The sequence below is a fragment of the Phoca vitulina genome, unplaced genomic scaffold (genome assembly GCF_004348235.1).
Source record: "Phoca vitulina isolate PV1807 unplaced genomic scaffold, GSC_HSeal_1.0 scaffold44, whole genome shotgun sequence".
NCBI classification, from domain to species: domain Eukaryota; kingdom Metazoa; phylum Chordata; class Mammalia; order Carnivora; family Phocidae; genus Phoca; species Phoca vitulina.
Genome location: NW_022589747.1, coordinates 14,493,468 through 14,511,598, shown reverse-complemented (window position 1 = coordinate 14,511,598; position 18,131 = coordinate 14,493,468). Strand labels below are relative to the sequence as shown.

Below are 18,131 nucleotides of genomic sequence, written 5' to 3'. Positions count from 1 at the left end.
AAATAATTTCTCCAGGGCCATCTCACTGGTTAACCATGGAACCAATGCTCCAGACTCTCAATTCAGGGGTCTTTCTTTTACATCCTCTTTGATACTTGCTTTACATCCAAAGTAGGGGATTAGAACACACGTTCCTTCTAAGAAGCTCAAGGCTAAGCCTGCGCAAGCATTTCTGCTTTCATTTTGCCCCTTCAGCTACAAACCAGGGACTTCCACTGGATCTAAACATTGGTTGTAGGATATGCTGATGTCAGCATGGACAGATTTCACCTAGTTGTGACCCCGATGGCTTTAGTAAGATGTTTATGTGAAACTGGTCTCTAAATATACTTCTGGAAAGCCTGCCCTTTTAAAAAACGTAGCATCTGGTGTAGTCAAGAGACGGTTGTCTATGGATTAAGTTGCCAGGATTTGAATTTCATGTTACCGCTTTCCTTGTGCGTTCTTGGTTAAATCACTTAAACTCTGTGTCTCCGTTTCCTTAGCCTGTAAAATGGGGCAACAATACCGAAATAAAGCCAATTTCCCAGGGCTGCTGTGAGAGAACATGTCAAACATCAGCACTCAGTGCTATCTACGATTACAATATGACCCTGTTTACTTTAACCTTGCTCTCCTGCTGTTCCAGTCAGACCAACTTTCCCTTCGGGCCACACAAAGTAAGTCTCAAAGAAAGCATCTGAGCCACTTGGGACTTATGAGAACAGAAGGCAATTTGTCAGAGAAAATTTCTCTGATCTCAAAACGAGCATTTTTTCCTGATCATACATTTGGTTCCAAATCGTGTCCACTCATGAGGAGTGGTCCGTGTAAGGGGCCCTTCTGCCCTGGGGGGAGCTGGGAGGATAGACTGAACAAGAAAGGGCAAGAGGCAGATGCAGAATGGGAACACACGCTGGTCTGGTTGTTCAGCTTCACTTTATCCATGGACTAGATAAATCTCCACGCTGTCACTCATGGAGTGAGAGGGCTGAGCCAGTAGAAGTCGTCTCTAAGGCTCTGCCACATCTAACTCTTGACGTGTGGGGAGGGACAGGGATTGATGTTTGCAGGGGGAAGGGAGGTGGGCATTATTGTCTTTTTAACATTTGAATGGGTCTGGTCTTACACAGGCTGTCCAAGTGTGCTGATGGCCAGGCATGGTTTCCGTGTGGGCTTGTGAATTGAGCCAACATACACTAAGAAGAGAGGATAGGGGTTTTTTTTTATCCCAGTTAATTACAACCAAAGCCCTGTTAAAAATGTCAAGCCATGAAACACAAGATTTCCTATGTGACAAAAAGTTTACACCAAGACAGACAGAAAACGTCACTCATTGTATGATTCCATTTATACGAACTATCCAGGAGTAGGTAATCCACAGACCCAGAAAGCATATCGGCAGTTAACAGGGGCTGGGGGAGGGGATGGAGTAACTGCTTAATGGGTAGGAGGTTTGCGGTGATGACGATGTTTTGGAACCAGACAGAGGTTAACAGTTGTACAACATTATGAATGTACTAAAGCCAAACTGTTCACTTTAAATGGATTAATTTTATATTATGTGAATTTCACCTCATTTTTAAAAAAAGCACACACCAAGACTAACACTTAAAAAATCATTAGGTACCCATCATCTACAAAGAGCTCCGCAACAATGGAAGAACCACCTGAAACCTGATATTCACCTCTAAGTATCACACTTAGAACAAACGATGATAGTGCACAACCCTCACCCAGGCCTGTTCAAGAAGGGGCTTTGTTTTTCCTGAGGAAGGCAGTAAGGTACATCATTTCCAAGGCATATGTATATTTAATTTAACTTACAGCATGCTTCAGAGTGAGCACTTTGAGTCTGGACATAATTCTACGACCACGAAGGGCAGACAAAAAATCAAGCTCCTCTGGCTTCCTGTGATCTTAGGTCTTCTTCTGACCTACTGGGGGCTCATACCTGGAGGCACGGTGGGAGCCCCACTCTTGTGTTTACTCCGCACAAGGAGAAAACTCAAATGCTCTTTCCCGTGCACAGAACCATCCCCGAGGAAATCCCGATGGCTGTGCCGTCTTGGCCTCCTCCACCACCAGTGTTTGTGAACAAGGGTGGCAGGAGCCGTGCCTACTGCCTGCATCACCATCTCCCCTAGATCGGAACAAAGCCTGACATCTAGAGAGGGCTCAAATTATACTTGTCAACTGAATGAAGGAAGAAACGAGCACATGCCTTCGATTCAAGCCGACAGAAATCTTCCTGGCACGATGAAGTTCATAGACTGTGGTCTGGCATATATACATATATATTTGGTGGTTGAAAGTGGTCTTGACAAGTCAGCTTAAGTCTGGTGATGTTTTCAAAAAATCAAACGCAGCGAACACAAAAGTAGTCCCCAAAATAATAGGCCAGTGTTTCATCTTCCAGGATTCTCCACCAATTCTAAAAACATCTTTATCTTGATCTTTTTCCCATTGATGTTTTAGAAATGATGATAACCCTAAATTGAATTGCAGTGTATTTCTTTAAAAACAATAGGCCAAAACAAAACAAAACATGCTTTGGTCCAGTGCACGTCAAAATACAGGAGCTGACAGAAATTTAGAGAAAATTAGAATGTGACTCTCTACAAGAAAATGGAATCAATGACCTAAGCCAAAGGCAGGCGCTTAACCAACTGAGCCACCCAGGTGCCTCTGTACTGTACACTTTGTTAAATATTTTTTAAATCACCTTTGGTTAAAAAGATTATAAATCTTTATCTGATTCTTAACCTAATTATCTGATATATATCTGAGACAAATATTAATCATTTATTTTCCTAAAGATGATTTTCGTTACTTATATAACATGGAAACATCTGGACAAGAAACAAGTGTTGGCTTTTAAAATGCATATACATTTTAAAATACAGTAGATATACAAGTGCAATTTAGTATTGTAGGGAAAAACTAAAACAACAAACAAAAGTGTAATAGTTAAACTGCTTGAAAGCCCCAGATTTAAATTCCCTGTTTTTGAAATTACATTTGCCTCTTTTTTTTTTTAACTAAACCACCACAAACTTCACCTCATATGAAATGCACTGTCAAGATTCGAAATAATAACTGTGTGCTGACATTTTGGCAGCAAAAAGGATGACCTCAAAAGGTCACATCAACCTAATCCTGACTGATGACAGCCATAGCCAACCTATTAATTAATGCTCAGGACACAATGTGGATTTTTTGTATCTTTATAACTAAATATCACACATCTAGCAAAGGAGGAGACTTTCTTTAGAACAAATAACCCTAATATTATCTTAGATTATTACAACCAGAACAAAGAAGCTATAAATCTACATTAGAGAACAAAAATACATTCTATATGATGATATTTTCTTAAGTACAAGAGCGAACATGGGGAAGAGTTGACTTGATCCAAGTATGTCAATTTAAAACACACAGATGGGGGCGCCTGGGTGGCTCGGTCTGTTAAGTGTCTGACTTCGACTCAGGTCATGATCCCAGGATCCTGAGATCAAGTCCCTCATCCGGCTCCCTGCTCAGCGGGGAGCCTGCTTCTCCCTCTCCCTCTGCCCCTCTCATACCCTCGGTCATGCTTGCTTTCTCTCTCTCAAATGAAAAAAAAATCTTTAAAAAAAATAAGTAAAACACACAGACAGTAGCACCTTGAATGAGCATTAGGCAAACTGAGGTAAGCTGCCCTCTGGTATCTTGTACTATTATTGTTCAGACTATATGAAGATGGAGAAGTGAACTACTCTAGCTTTTTCTTCTCAGAGACGGTGGCTCACAGGTGGGTTGTACCTACTGTTCTTACATAGCCTCTGGGTCTCAGCAGGTGCCTGAATCTTTCACAAGACTCTCCAAATTGCCTTACATTTCACAAGGAATCCAGTTGATTCTCTAAAGTTAAGCTTTAGGAGACAAGTATTTTCAGAATGAAGAATGCTGTCAAATATCTCCTTACCCAACATTAGGGAAGCTGGTTTTAGTGATGGTTGATGGTTGTACTGTACACTTTGTTTTGTTTTTGTTTTAAAGATTTTATTTATTTATTTGGCAGAGAAAGAGCACAAGCAGGGGGAACGGCAGGCAGGGAGCCTGACGCGGAACTTGATCCCAGGACCCCGGGATCATGACCTGAGCCGAAGGCAGACGCTTAACCAACTGAGCCACCCAGGTACCTCTGTACTGTACACTTTGTTAAATATTTTTAAAATCACCCTTGGTTAAAAGGGTGGTTATACAACAAAAGGTTGGTTATACAACAAATGTATAGCTACGATATAGTAGCTACTTAATGACTGGTAGCTATTTATATTGTTCACTGGAAAACCAATGAATTTGGAGTCTGAAAAAACAAAAACCTACTTCTATATGTTTGTTAAAATAAGGGTAGGTGCACAAAAGTACGAAGCCAGGACCCTTGGAGAGGTGATCATGGACAATCAACATTCCAGCCCATATTTAACATGTGAGCTTGTCTATTTCACACTTCCTAGCTACTGCACAACATCAAACAGCTTTGCTCAAAACCATGGGTGTTTTGGCATTAAGCCTTACACTGAGTAGTCTGGGCCATGGAACCAATGTGGTTTAAAAGCACTGGTGAGGTGGAAGTCTGTGCTACTTTTCAAAATAGAAACTGGTAAGAAACTGGTAAGAACTTTTTGGAAGCGAAGCAATTTCTAAATCAACATCTGAACCTCATCAATATCTTTCTAACTCCTTGGTATCATCCATATTCTTTGAAAAATCACATCTCTTTTTAAAATTATAACAGTAGTAAAACAAAATCAACAGTATCTTTCCCTTCCTTTGTTATTAAATAATCTTAAAGCTAAGTTGGAGGACAGATCACAATCGGACACCAAATGAAAGGGCCCCCTCTGCACTGAGGTATAGAGATCACTAGTGAATCTGGGAGAAAAAGTGGACGCTGGAGCCTGGAGCCTCAGCACTCCCCAATCTACAGTCTGTGCAAGCAGCACTTCCAAGAGGGACTTAAACTAGAAGAACACATTTCTTATTTTCCCTACAGGACTTGGTATCTTTATCTCTGTATCTTTAAATGGAAAACATGATCATTTTCCTTGAGTTATTCTTAATCTGTATTTCCCATCACTATCTTGCCCTACTATTTATTTTTCTACTCTATTAATAAACTATAGATTTGACAGATGACCTACCCTCTTCCCAGTGAAATAACAACAACAAATAACAGCAAAATATAACTTATATTTCTCTAGTTACCTAATCTAGTCAATGTTATTTTGGGGGAGAGGGAGACTGGTTTTCATCTCTGTACAGATTCTATAAAGGCTGTAGGAAATGGTAACCTGATTGAGATTCTTGGGAAATATTTTAACTATATTTTGTCAACAAACTATCTTTCACTCTCTCTGAGTTATTTTTTTTTAAGTAGGCTCCATGCCCAGTGTGGAGCCCAACGTGGGGCTTGAACTCACGACTCTGAGATCAAGACGTGAGCTGAGATCAAGAGTCCGACGCCCACCCAGGTGCCCCTCTCCATGAGTATTTTGAATCAAAGTTTCCTTAGTATTATCCTACATTTTCCTGAGTGTTACACTATCCAATTCAACATGGTGCACACAGAGCTCATCCCAGTTTGTGTGTGATGTGGTGTGGTATACGGCTGTATGGAACAGGGTAAGAGCAGGTTTCCAAGCAGACAAAGGGTTCCCACCCTCTACATCCTCAAGGTCCCTCTTTTTGTAAGAGCCAATATCAGACATGATATTGAAGAAATGGTTATACAACACATAGGAACCTTTATAGATTCAAGGATTTTTAATATGGGATTTTAATCCCTTGTCAGGACTTAACCAACCTACAAAACTAGTATTATAAGAAATCAATATGTAGGGCGCCTGGGTGGCTCAGTTGGTTAAGCGACTGCCTTCGGCTCAGGTCATGATCCTGGAGTCCCGGGATCGAGTCCCGCATCGGGCTCCCTGCTCGGCAGGGAGTCTGCTTCTCCCTCTGACCCTCCCCCCTCTCATGTGCTGTCTCTCTCATTCTCTCTCTCTCAAATAAATAAATAAAATCTTTAAAAAAAAAAAAAAAAAAAAAGAAATCAATATGTAGACACAAGTAACAAAGTTATGATCCTTCTGTTCAGCCCCTGCAGTTTGGTCCCTCACTGGAGGCACATCTCTATCCATCACAGGTAAAGCACAGCACTGACAAGGCTGGTTATTTGTGAGTTCCACAACTATCTACCATGAATCAGAGCATCTCAGAAGAGAATGAAGGCATCCTTTTTTGAGAACCAAGCCTGTGGCTATGTGACATTTCTCTCTAGTTCGTAAGATCAGGTCTCTGGATATCTTCCTCTTAAAAACATAAAAGAGAATGAAGTTTCACTGTCAAAGGCACAAGGACTATTTGAATCTGGGGAGCCATGGCAGACGAGGAGGTGATTTGGCCCAAGTGGAACATGGATGAGAAGGGAGAAATGAGACCATGAGATGAGCAGGGCTGTGGCAGGGGAAGCAGGGGAGGGTGAGAGGGGGGTGGCGCTCACCACTGCCCCCTCCACTGGCTCCTCAGCCTGGGTGTCCAGTCCAGAGTCCAGCCCAACGGCAGGTGCGGCAGCGACAGGGGGCTCCTCTGCTTTCAGCTCTGTGGGTGGAGCCTGTTCAGATTCAGCCTTTGATTGTTTGTTTTGAGCGTTAGAGGAAAAAGATTCAACACGTGAGCAGATAACATCACAGAATACTGGGCAATTAAGACTTTCTTCATCATCCTATATGCAACTAGCTTCGTTAAATCTGTGCTGGAAAAAAGCCCCACATTTGGCATCATGAGCCCTTCACTGAAAAGTCTAGAAATGGACTCTTGTTAAGCCTCTCTTTCGCATCACCAAGCACTGTCGTTTCCCTTGAAGTTAGACAAAGACTTACCATTTTGGTTACTCATTGTACTTACTTGCAACTTGATGACATCTATCAGAGATCCTAAAGTGGCACTCTCTGCTATTTGGTAGAGAGAGAGGAGATCCTAGGAGCTCCCCACCTCCGCCAGTTGAAAGGAGGAAGAGCCCAGAGGCACGTGGTTTGGGGACCTCCCAGGTCTGTTGATATGCACTGCACCCAAAATTGAGGGGTCATCCCAATATTCAGATCAAAATGCGTTCATCTGCATGAGTAGGTCGTTACAAAGCCATTGTTGCCGCTGCTCTGGCTGGGACGTGGCAAGTAGCCACCACAAGCACAGATACTTTCCTGTTCAGTTTCTTATTCCATTTCTCCCCTGCCCCCAACAAATTCTTAGCAATCCATTTCTTTTCCTAATTCTGTAAAGAACCACAGGGTCGTATTCTCTCTGGTACCAATTAGGCACTTCTAATTGTGTGGACAAGAGTGACGTCTTTCCATCCCACTGTGACCTTTACTCACAGACATCCTTCAAGTATATGCTGAATCAACCTCCAGACTCTCCTAGCTGTGGACTTTGTTCGTTTTAAAATTAGCGCTGTTAAGTCACAACAGGCCATTAAACCCACCATAGCCAACACAGTCATCACCACAGCTACTGAAAATGTTTCCTCTTTTTCAGTTTTGACTAACGTAAGCACGTTTATTTAGCAGCATTACTTCACTAAATGGATGGCCATGAGAAGGCACATTAAGGTTCTTTCCCATCAGGACATTCAAACTGTAAGAAAGTTGAGAAACGTTTTCCTAGAGGAGTAAGAAGTCTCCAGTAACTACTGTGATTGGGAAATCAGTTCACTTCTGTCAGGCTCTCTCGGCAGAAGCAACGAAGAGCCCTCCTCCAGTTCTCTCTCATACCTGCTCACAGAGCTTGGTGCACATGGCAAGTTCCATAGAGAAGGGATGGGGAAGTTCAACTGAGATTACAGGAAATGAGTAACAAATAGCTTAGTGTTGGATAAATACACAAACTGTTTCTCTTGTCCCCCCCACCAAACCCCCCACTGTGATTCGTGCCTTGATCCCACACCGCCCTTCCCTTTACAAGAGCATAATAAAAAAAGAAAGGACACTCTGGTAGGTAAGTGTGCAGAGATGTGATATTTTTATGGGCTTTTATAACCTTTAAGGGGTGATCTGACACAATTTTTAAGAAAGAATGAGATAAAATTCGCTCTAATATACTTTCAGGAATTTTTATGGGAAAAGATTTCACTTTTATTGTTCAACAAGAATTATCTTCGTAATGGAACACGGTTTCGAGAGCAGCAAAGAGATACCGTAAGCTCTCAGGATATGACCTTACAGTTTGGAAGTCAAGGTGATTTGCTATGAGAGGATGGTATCAAATGACCTACACAACAAGGATAGGAAGGGTAATTTGACAAAGCACCAAGAAATCCATATGCAGAGGGCTGTCCCCCTGTGGGCTGAGTGTCTAAGGAGAAAGCCTAAAGCCAGATAAGGAGCCAAGAGAAGTTTCAAAATCGGAGTCAAATAAATACATCACTGGACATAAAAAAAAAAACATAACTTAAAATGAAAAAATATCTGTATCAGAGCCTGGGTTTCCTGGAAGTCCAGAGAAATTTTCAAGTTTTATGTAAGGCAACAATAAGTAAGTGATTTTGCATAGGAGCTGAATTGCATTTGCTTGCTGAAATCAAATGCAACAGAAGCATAACAGAAGAGAACGTAGGATTGGTTATGTCCCCACAAGTCACCACATTTCCCCTATATTAGCATATCACACTAGATATTACCATATAGCTATGCAATTAAACAACTTAAATTCTAGGGGGACAAATATAACTCACTCAATTATGAGTAAGGATGAAACATGATAGCATGATTGCACATAAAATCAACTACTCCAAATTAGAAATAGAAGTCACCCTTCGATTCCTTCTAAGATAATGTAAAATTGTAAATATATTGTCAAGATAGAAAAAAAGCAAAGGTAAATCGTGAACCACATCTCATGGAAAAATCTAAGATAGTCCTGTCAGAATTATACCTCTGAAACAAATAATACAGTATATGTTAAAAAAAAAAAGAAGATAGCAGGAGGGGAAGAATGAAGGGGGGGAAATCAGAGGGCGAGATGAACCACGAGAGACAATGGACTCTGAAAAACAAACTGAGGGTTCTAGAGGGGAGGGGGGGGTGGGAGGATGGGTTAGCCTGGTGATGGGTATTAAAGAGGGCACATTCTGCAGGGGGCACTAGGTGTTATACGCAAACAATGAATCATGGAACACTACATCAAAAACTAATGATGTAATGTATGGTGATTAACATAACATAATAATAAAAAAAATTCAAAAAAAAAAAGAACTATGCCCTGCTTCTACCCACATTTTTTCTACAAGATGCCTCTCTGAAGAGACCTTGCAAATGGGTTGATGGCATGCCATCCCCATTTGGGAGTGCTGGTAATCATTTCCTATTGTTTGCTGGGGTGGTGATCATCACACAAAGGAAAAGTATACTCTAAATTTATTGGAGGCAGCGGGATGTCACAATGGTTTAACTCTGAGATACAAATGGAATTCCTCCTTTAGAACAATATGAGAAGTGGAGCCTCACTGCACATTTTCCAGTATCCTCTGTCATAAGATGGAAAGCAGGTCATTGCCCATGAAGGACATAGGTTGGGAGTGGGCGTAAGAGTCTAATCACATTCCAGGATGGCACTTGCCTTAGAGTCCTGCTTTTCCAAACTTGGGAGAGCTAATTTAGTGAGAACTGCAAAGGGCCATCGAGGTAACTGAGCCCTGAACAAGGTTTGCAGAGTTTAAACTTATACTCAAGGGATGTCTGGTGGAGCCATAAAAATGTAGACCGAGGAGATGTGCAGTCAACTACCAACTTCAGCCTTCACCTTGCTCAGTCAGTGAACCAAATGTTGGGAAACTGTCCTGCTCCTGGGATGATCCTATAGAATCATAACACAGGGAGACGTGGTTTCGCTATGATTTCCTAGTTCCTCGAATGGCTTAGCTAATATTAGCAGCATCTGCAATGCTGGGCATGACAAAGCCAAGTTCCACAATAGAAAGAAGGTGCAAAATGTCTGCTTCAGAGAACACATATCCACAGAAGGGAAGGGCAGCCAATGGAAGTTCCCACAAGAAGCTGTGGGCAGTAGGAAGATGGTTTAAGAAACTTAAAAACCACTGGATTCTATGCCTGGATTTTTGCATCAAAGAAATAGGTGTGAGTTTAATTATGATCCACTGCCTTTCTTTTTATACCAGCATTTCTCCATTTTTCTCTTGACCCATTCACAACTGATAATTAAAAATCGCATCCTCCAGTGTTGGTATAACCCTTACTCCACCACCCAGGCTGAAAATCACCAATGAAACATGACACATAAGTCTCTCTGGCTCCATTATCAACACCAACATAATTTGTACTTTAAATATTTAAATCTTTACTTGCAGGCCACATAGACTCCACTTCTCACCTGGTTGCCCAAAAGGCCAAAGTATGATAATCGATCAACAAGGTATTACAGACGTACTGGCCTTTGAGAAATTATCAAAGTAACCTTTAAGACAAACTTCCCAGAACAGAATTCCTTACTTAGAAGTGAAATCATCTAAAAAGAAAAATTTCTTCTACTGAAATCTAATTCTAAGCTTCCAATGTGAAAGCCAGGAGCTGGAATAATTATATCCCATTCCTAGGGGAAAGCCAATGACTACAAATAACACTCGTGAACGCCCCATCCCGTGTAGCCTACGGCCACCAAGCTCACAAGTGACATCACTCAAGGCCTCTTCCTTCAACTTCCCTAGTAAGCTGCCGCAGCAAAGGTTTCCCATGATAACTGCAACAATGATCGTGTCAGAATCTCCTCTGACATTAAGAGTAATTCTGTCGGCTCCTACTCATTCCCTAGCTAAAGCTAAGCTTTGTCCTCATGTCCTTTGGCAGCAACAGGGGAATCACATCTCTATTACGGGTGACTTCTTTCTACAATTCACACAATGGAGGGAGGAGATGAGAAATGAGGTAGCTTCAGGCTGGAGAAGCAAGGGATCTATCCTGAAGCATGAATTCTTGAGGCGATTTCATTTCCAATCCTGTGGAGTAAGTTGCACTCAGGCGGAAACATCCATACCGTTGATGGATTTATGGGGCTCCACTGAAGCCCAGAACTAGGAGACTTTTGTTTTTTGCTGGGATCACTGTGCCTTTATAAATAGAAGCAACCAAAATCAAAGTCACAGCGAGATTTTTCAGAAGTTTTCCTTCCTCTTTTCTAGAAAAGAAAGGGGTGCAGAAACCACATTCTGGATATCCAAGCTCTCGATAATCTAGAATGATCAACCCTAGAATGTTCAGCAGTAACTAACAATGCCCCCAAAACACACACCAAAGTCAACTTACCAAGTTACAGATCATGCTCTGGTCTGTCTGCATTGTGAATAATGAAGTGTCCTGGGGCTGAAAATTGGGGAGAAAACAGAAAATGAAAAATTATGAAGGTTCCAGGTTAATTTGCTAAAAAGAACAACAAAGATACCATTTCAATTAGCTTCTGTCAATTGTATAAATATATTATAAAGTTTTTAAAAAGTCTCCTTTTATTTTAAATCAGAAAAGCAGATAATACAAGGGCGCCTGGGTGGCTCAGTTGGTTAAGCGACTGCCTTCGGCTCAGGTCATGATCCTGGAGTCCCGGGATCGAGTCCCGCATCGGGCTCCCTGCTCGGCAGGGGGTCTGCTTCTCCCTCTGCCCCTCCCCCCCTCTCATGTGCTCTCTCTCTCTCTCATTCTCTCTGTCTCAAATAAATAAATAAAATCTTTAAAAAAAAAAAAGCAGATAATACAAAAGTAACTTTAACAGTAGATGTTCTAAACATAACTGTGGGCTAGCATGATACCACACAATAGTACAGTAAGTCATTTTAAAAAAAGGGTCATTTTTGTTCTGCAGCTTCTCTTCTGGACATCTACACTGAATTGGAATTTAGTGGCTCTAAACTACAAATTCACACTTTTTAAATGTTAGAAATTCAATCTTACTCTATCACCTAGCTGTGACTTCTATATGGGTTAATGATGAGCCATAACTTAAAAATGTTATACCATGTATTCAATGGCCTAAAAAAAAAAAAAATCAAGCTGGAATAAATCTAAGGGAACAGTGATCTCGAAGACAATATTCATCTCTCGTTATGCTAGTAGCCAGGCTTATACCCACCAGAGAGAAGACCAGAAGAGTCTTTCCTGGTTAATCTGACCAGTTGAAGACAAAAAAAAAAAAGTACCCACAGAATTTGATATCAGGGCTCCCCAACAGAAAAGATGAGGCAATGACAGTTGGTTAAAGATGTTGTATTGAGGCAATTATCTCTGTTACCTCCAGAATCCAAACTAAACAATAAAGGGAATTTCATAAAGCAAATTTAAAAAGGCATAAATCCATGAGCATAAAAAGAATGAGAAGAAAGATCAGAGCAATAACATTTTTGAAACTGAAAAGCAGACAAAAGAAGAAGTAACTTGGTGGACCCCCCAAAAATCTGTATCCTAAGGTGATGTAAGAAATGCCAAAAACACAACCCAGTGTATTACTCAGAACTCCCAAAGGATCAAGAATTAGAAACATGGGGACCAAGGGAAATGGAAGCTGGGTGGTGCTAAAGAGGGGGAATTGGCTGGCAGTCTTTGGAAAAGTAAATGGACCTCAAGATTCTTTCATGTATCCGAAAACCAAGCTATATCCCTTCATCACAGCACAAGACTTGACATTACTTCCACAGAGGCTAAAACAGAGGGCCTCTGGACTGGGGAACACAGAGGTATATTAGGAAAGTAGCAGGCTTAAGTGAGCATTTACATAATAAATACTGAGAGCCCGGGGCCCCTCCCCTCCAACCCCCAACTTCTTTGCCATCCACTTCCCATTGTACCCACGAGATAGGAGACCAGAAGAACTAGAAATTTAACCAGCACAAGAAAAATGCCTATAGAATTTCACATCAGGGGCTCCTCAATAGGAAAAATGAACCAGAAAATTCCAGAACAATACCTATAGTCAATGAGCTCTACCTACCTATACAAGTTTCCCATCAGCTTTTTTTTTTAAATTTTATTATGTTATGTTAATCACCATACAATACATCATTAGTTTTTGATGTAGTGATCCACGATCCATTGTTTTCGTAAACACCCAGTCCTCCATGCAGTACGTGTCCTCCTTAATACCCATCACCGGGCTAACCAATCCCCCCTCCCCCTCCCCTCTAAAACCCTGTTTGTTTCTCAGGTCCATAGTCTCTCATGGTTCATCTCTCCCTCCAATGCCCCCCGCCCATTTTCCCCTTCCTTCTCCTAACGTCCTCCATGTTATTCCTTATGTTCCACAAATAAGTGAAACCATATGATAATTGACTTTCTCTGCTTGACCTATTTCACTTAGCATAACCTCCTCCAGTCCCATCCATGTTGATGCAAAAGTTGGGTATTCATCTTTTCTGATGGCTGAGTAATATTCCATTGTATATATGGACCACATCTTCTTTATCCATTCATCTGTTGAAGGGCATCTCGGCTCTTTCCACAGTTTGGCTATTACGGACATTGCTGCTGTGAACATTGGGGTGCATATGGCCCTTCTTTTCACTACATCTGTGTCTTTGGGGTAAATACCCAGGAGTGCAATTGCTGGGTCATAGGGTAGCTCTATTTTTAAATTTTTGAGGCACCTCCACACTGTTTTCCAAAGTGGCTGTATCAACTTGCATTCCTACCAACAGTGTAAGAGGGTTCCCCTTTCTCCCAAACTCTCCAACATTTGTTCTTTCCCTGTCCATTTTTGCCATTCTAACTGGTGTAAGGTGGTATCTCAGCGTGGTTTTGATTTGGATTTCCCTGATGGCTAATGATGATTAACATTTTTTCATGTGTCTGTTAGCCATCTTTATGTCTTCTTCAGAGAAGTGTCTGTTCATCTCTTCTGCCCACTTTTTGACTTATTTGTTTTTTGGGTGTTGAGTTTGAGAAGTTCTTTATAGATCTTGGATACCGGCCCTTTATCTGTAGTGTCATTTGCAAATATCTTCTCCCATTCTGTGGGTTGCCTCTTTGTTTTCTTGACTGTTTCCTTTGCTGTGGAGAAGCTTTTTATCTTGATGAAGTCTCAAAAGTTCATTTTTGCTTTTGTTTCACTAGCCTTTGGAGACGTATCATGAAAGAGGTTGCTGTGGGCGATGTCAAAGAGGTTACTGCCTATGTTCTCCTCTAGGATTTTGATGGACTCCTGTCTCACATTGAGGTCTTTCATCCACTTTGAGTTTATCTTTGTGAATGGTGTTAGAGAATGGTCGAGTTTCATTCTTCTGCATGTGGCTGTCCAATTTTCCCAGCACCATTTATTGAAGAGACTGTCTTTTTTCCATTGCATGTTTTTTCCTGCTTTGTCAAAGATTATTTGACCATAGAGTTGAGGGTCCATAATGGGTTCTCTATTCTGTTCCATTGGTCTATATGTCTGTTTTTGTGCCAGTACCATGCTGTCTTGGTGATCACAGCTTTGTAATATAGCTTGAAATTGGGCAACGTGATGCCCCTAGCTTTGGTTTTCTTTTTCAACATCTCCTTGGCGATTCGGGGTCTTTTCTGGTTCCATACAAATTTTAGGATTGTTTGTTCCAGCACTTTGAAAAATGTCATTGGAATTTTGATCGGGATGGCACTGAAGGTATAGATTGCTCTGGGTAGCATAGACATTTTAACAATGTTTCTTCTTCCGATCCATGAGCATGGAATGTTTTTCCATCTTTTTGTGTCTTCTTCAATTTCTTTCATGAGTGTTCTGTAGTTCCTAGAATATAGATCCTTTACCTCTTTGGTTAGGTTTATTCCGAGGTATCTTACGGTTTCTGGTGCTATTGTAAATGGAATCGTTTCTCTAATTTCTCTTTCTACAGTTGCGTTGTTAGTGTATAAGAAAGCAACTGATTTCTGTGCATTGATTTTGTATCCTGCCACAGTACTGAATTGCTGTATGAGTTCTAGTAATTTGGGGGTGGAGTCTTTGGGGTTTTCCACATAAAGTATCATGTCGTCTGTGAAAAGAGAGAGTCTGACTTCTTCTTTGCCAATTTGAACACCTTTTATTTCTTTTTGTTGTCTGATTGCTGTTGCTAGGACTTCTAGTACTAGGTTGAACAATAGTGGCAAGAGTGGGCATCCTTGACGTGTTCCTCATCTTAAGGGAAAGGCTTTCAGCTTTACCCCATTGAGGATGATATTCGCTGTGGGTTTTTCATAGATGGATTTTATGAACTTGAGGAATGTTCCCTCTATCCCTATACTCTGAAGAGTTTTAATCAGGAAAGGATGTTGTATTTTGCCAAATGCATTTTCTGCATCAATTGAGAGGACCATATGGTTCTTCTCCCTCCTCTTATTAATGTGTTCTATCACATTGATTGATTTGCGAATGTTGAACCACCCTTGCAACCCGGGGATAAATCCCACTTGGTCGTAGTGGATGATCCTTTTAATGTATTGTTGGATCCTATTAACTAGGATTTTGTTGAGGATTTTGGAATCCATATTCATCAGGGATATCGGTCTGAAATTCTCCTTTTTGATGGGGTCTTTGCCTGGTTTGGGGATTAAGGTAATGCTGTCCTCATAGAATGAGTTTGGAAGTTTTCCTTCTGTTTCTATTTTTTGAAACAGCTTCAGGAGAATAGGTATTATTTCTTCTTTGAATGTTTGGTAGAACTCCCCAGGGAATCCATCAGGCCCTGGACTCTTGTTTTTTGGGAGGTTTTTGATCACTGCTTCAATCTCGTTATATTGGCCTATTCAGGTTGTCAATTTCTTCCTGTTTCAGTCTTGGCAGCTTATAGGTTTCCAGGAAGGCCTCCATTTCATCCAGATTGCTCAGTTTATTGGCATATAGTTGTTGATAATAATTTCTAATAATTATTTCTATTTCATTGGTGTTAGTCGTGATCTCTCCCCTTTCATTCATAATTTTATTATTTTGGGTCCTTTCTCTTTTCTTTTGGATAAGTCTGGCCAGTGGTTTATCAATCTTATTAATTCTTTCAAAGAACCAACTTCTAGTTTCATTGATCTGATCTACTGTGTTTCTGGTTTCTAATTCATTGATATCTGCTCTAATTTTAATTATTTCTCTTCTAATGCATGGCTTAGGCATTGTTTATTGCTTTTTCTCTAGTTCTTTAAGGTGGAGAGTTAGTTGGTGAATTCGGGATTTTTCTATTTTTTTTGAGTGAGGCTTGGATGGCTATGTATTTCCCCCTTAGGAACGCCTTTGTAGTATCCCATAGGTTTTGGACCGATGTGTTTTCATTCTCATTGATTTCCATGAATTGTTTAAGTTCTTCTTTGATTTCTTGGTTGACCCAAACATTCTTGAGCAGAGTGGTCTTTAGCTTCCAAGTGTTTGAATTTCTGCCACATTTTTTCTTGTGATTGAGTTCCAGTTTTAGAGCATTGTGGTCTGAGAATATGCAGGGAATAATCTCAATCTTTTGGTATCGGTTGAGACCTGATTTGTGACCCAGTGTGTGGTCTATTCTGGAGAAAGTTCCATGTGCGCTCGAGAAAAATGAGTATTCTGTTTTAGGGTGGAACGTTCTGTAAATATCTATGAGGTCCATCTGGTCCAATGTATCATTCAAAGCTCTTGTTTCCTTGTTGATTTTCTGCTTAGATGATCTGTCCATTGCTGAGAGTGGAGTATTGAGGTCTCCTACAATTAACGTATTGTTATCAATATGACTCTTTATTTTGGTTAACAGTTGGCTTATGTAGATGGCTGCTCCCATGTTGCGGGCATAGATATTTACAATTGTTAGATCTTCTTGTTGGATAGACCCTTTAAGAACGATATAGTGTCCTTCTGTGTCTGTTATTACAGACTTGAGTTTAAAATCTAATTTTTCTGATATAAGAATTGCTACCCCAGCTTTCTTTTGAGGTCCGCTGGCATGGAAGATGGATCTCCATCCCTTCACTTTCAGTCTGGATCTATCTTTAGGTTCAAAATGAGTCTCTTGTAGACAGCATATGGATGGGTCCTGTCTTTTTATCCAATCTGCAACCCTGTGCCGTTTTATGGGAGCGTTTAGGCCATTCACGTTGAGAGTGATTATTGAAAGATATGAATTAATTGTCATCATGTTGCCTGTGAAGACGTTGTTTTTATAGATTGTCCCTGTAAATTTCTGTTGTAGATCACTCTTGGGGTGTTTCTCCTTTTATAGAACCCCCCCGAATATTTCTTGCAGGGCCGGCTTAGTGGTCACATATTCTTTCAGCTTCTGCCGGTCGTGGAAGCTCTGCATCTCTCCATCCATTCTAAATGAAAGCCTTGCCGGATAAAGTATTCTTGGCTGCATGTTCTTCTCATTTAGTACCCTGAATATGTCTTGCCAGGCCTTTCTGGCTTGCCAGGTCTCTGTGGATAGGTCTGACGTTATTCTGACGTTCCTCCCTCTGTATGTAAGGAATCTCTTCCCCCTAACTGCCCTTAAGATGGTTTCCTTGGTTCTAAGATTTGCAAGTTTTACTATTACATGCCGGGGTGTTGGCCTGTTTTCCTTGATCTTAGGAGGGGTCCTCTCTGCCTCTAGGACTCGAATGTTTGTTTCTTTCCCCAGATTAGGGAAGTTCTCAGCTACAATTTGCTCAAATACATCTTCTAGTCCTCTCTCTCTCTCCACTCCCTCCAGGATTCCAATGATTCTGACATTGGAACGCCTCATGGTATCACCTATTTCTCTGATTTTATTTTCATGGATTCTGAGTTGTTTTTCCCTGGCCTCCTCTTTTCCCTTTTTATCTATTATATTGTCTTCCAGGTCGCTTATTCTCTCTTCTGTCTTAGTTACCCTAGCTGTTAGATTATCTAGATTGGATTGGATCTCATTGATAGCATTTTTAAGTTCTGCCAATTCAGCTTTCATTTCTGCCCTTAGAGACTCTATGTTGCCATTAATTGATTTCTCCATTCTAGCCATTGTCTTCACAATTGCTAGCCTGAATTCCATCTCTGACATCTTGGTTATATCTGCATCCATTTGTAAATCTGCAGCATAAGTCATAATCTCTGAGCCTTTTCTGTTTTGGGGGCTCCTCCTCCTAGTCATTCTGTTGATGGGTGTTTGAGGGAATGTAGAGAGTCCAAAT

General features: G+C 40.9%; 1 protein-coding gene across 1 annotated transcript in view; it reads right to left on the bottom strand.

Moving 5' to 3' along the window:
- AMPH (amphiphysin) overlaps window positions 1–18,131 on the bottom strand; it is a 271,638-nt gene that overhangs the window by 28,369 nt on the left and 225,138 nt on the right. Inside the window, exons 16-17 of the mRNA XM_032430566.1 lie at window positions 11,340–11,396; window positions 6,527–6,652 (exon numbers count right to left, since the gene is read on the bottom strand). Coding sequence (XP_032286457.1) covers window positions 6,527–6,652; window positions 11,340–11,396 — 183 coding nt within the window. The remainder of the gene's footprint in view (window positions 1–6,526; window positions 6,653–11,339; window positions 11,397–18,131) is intronic.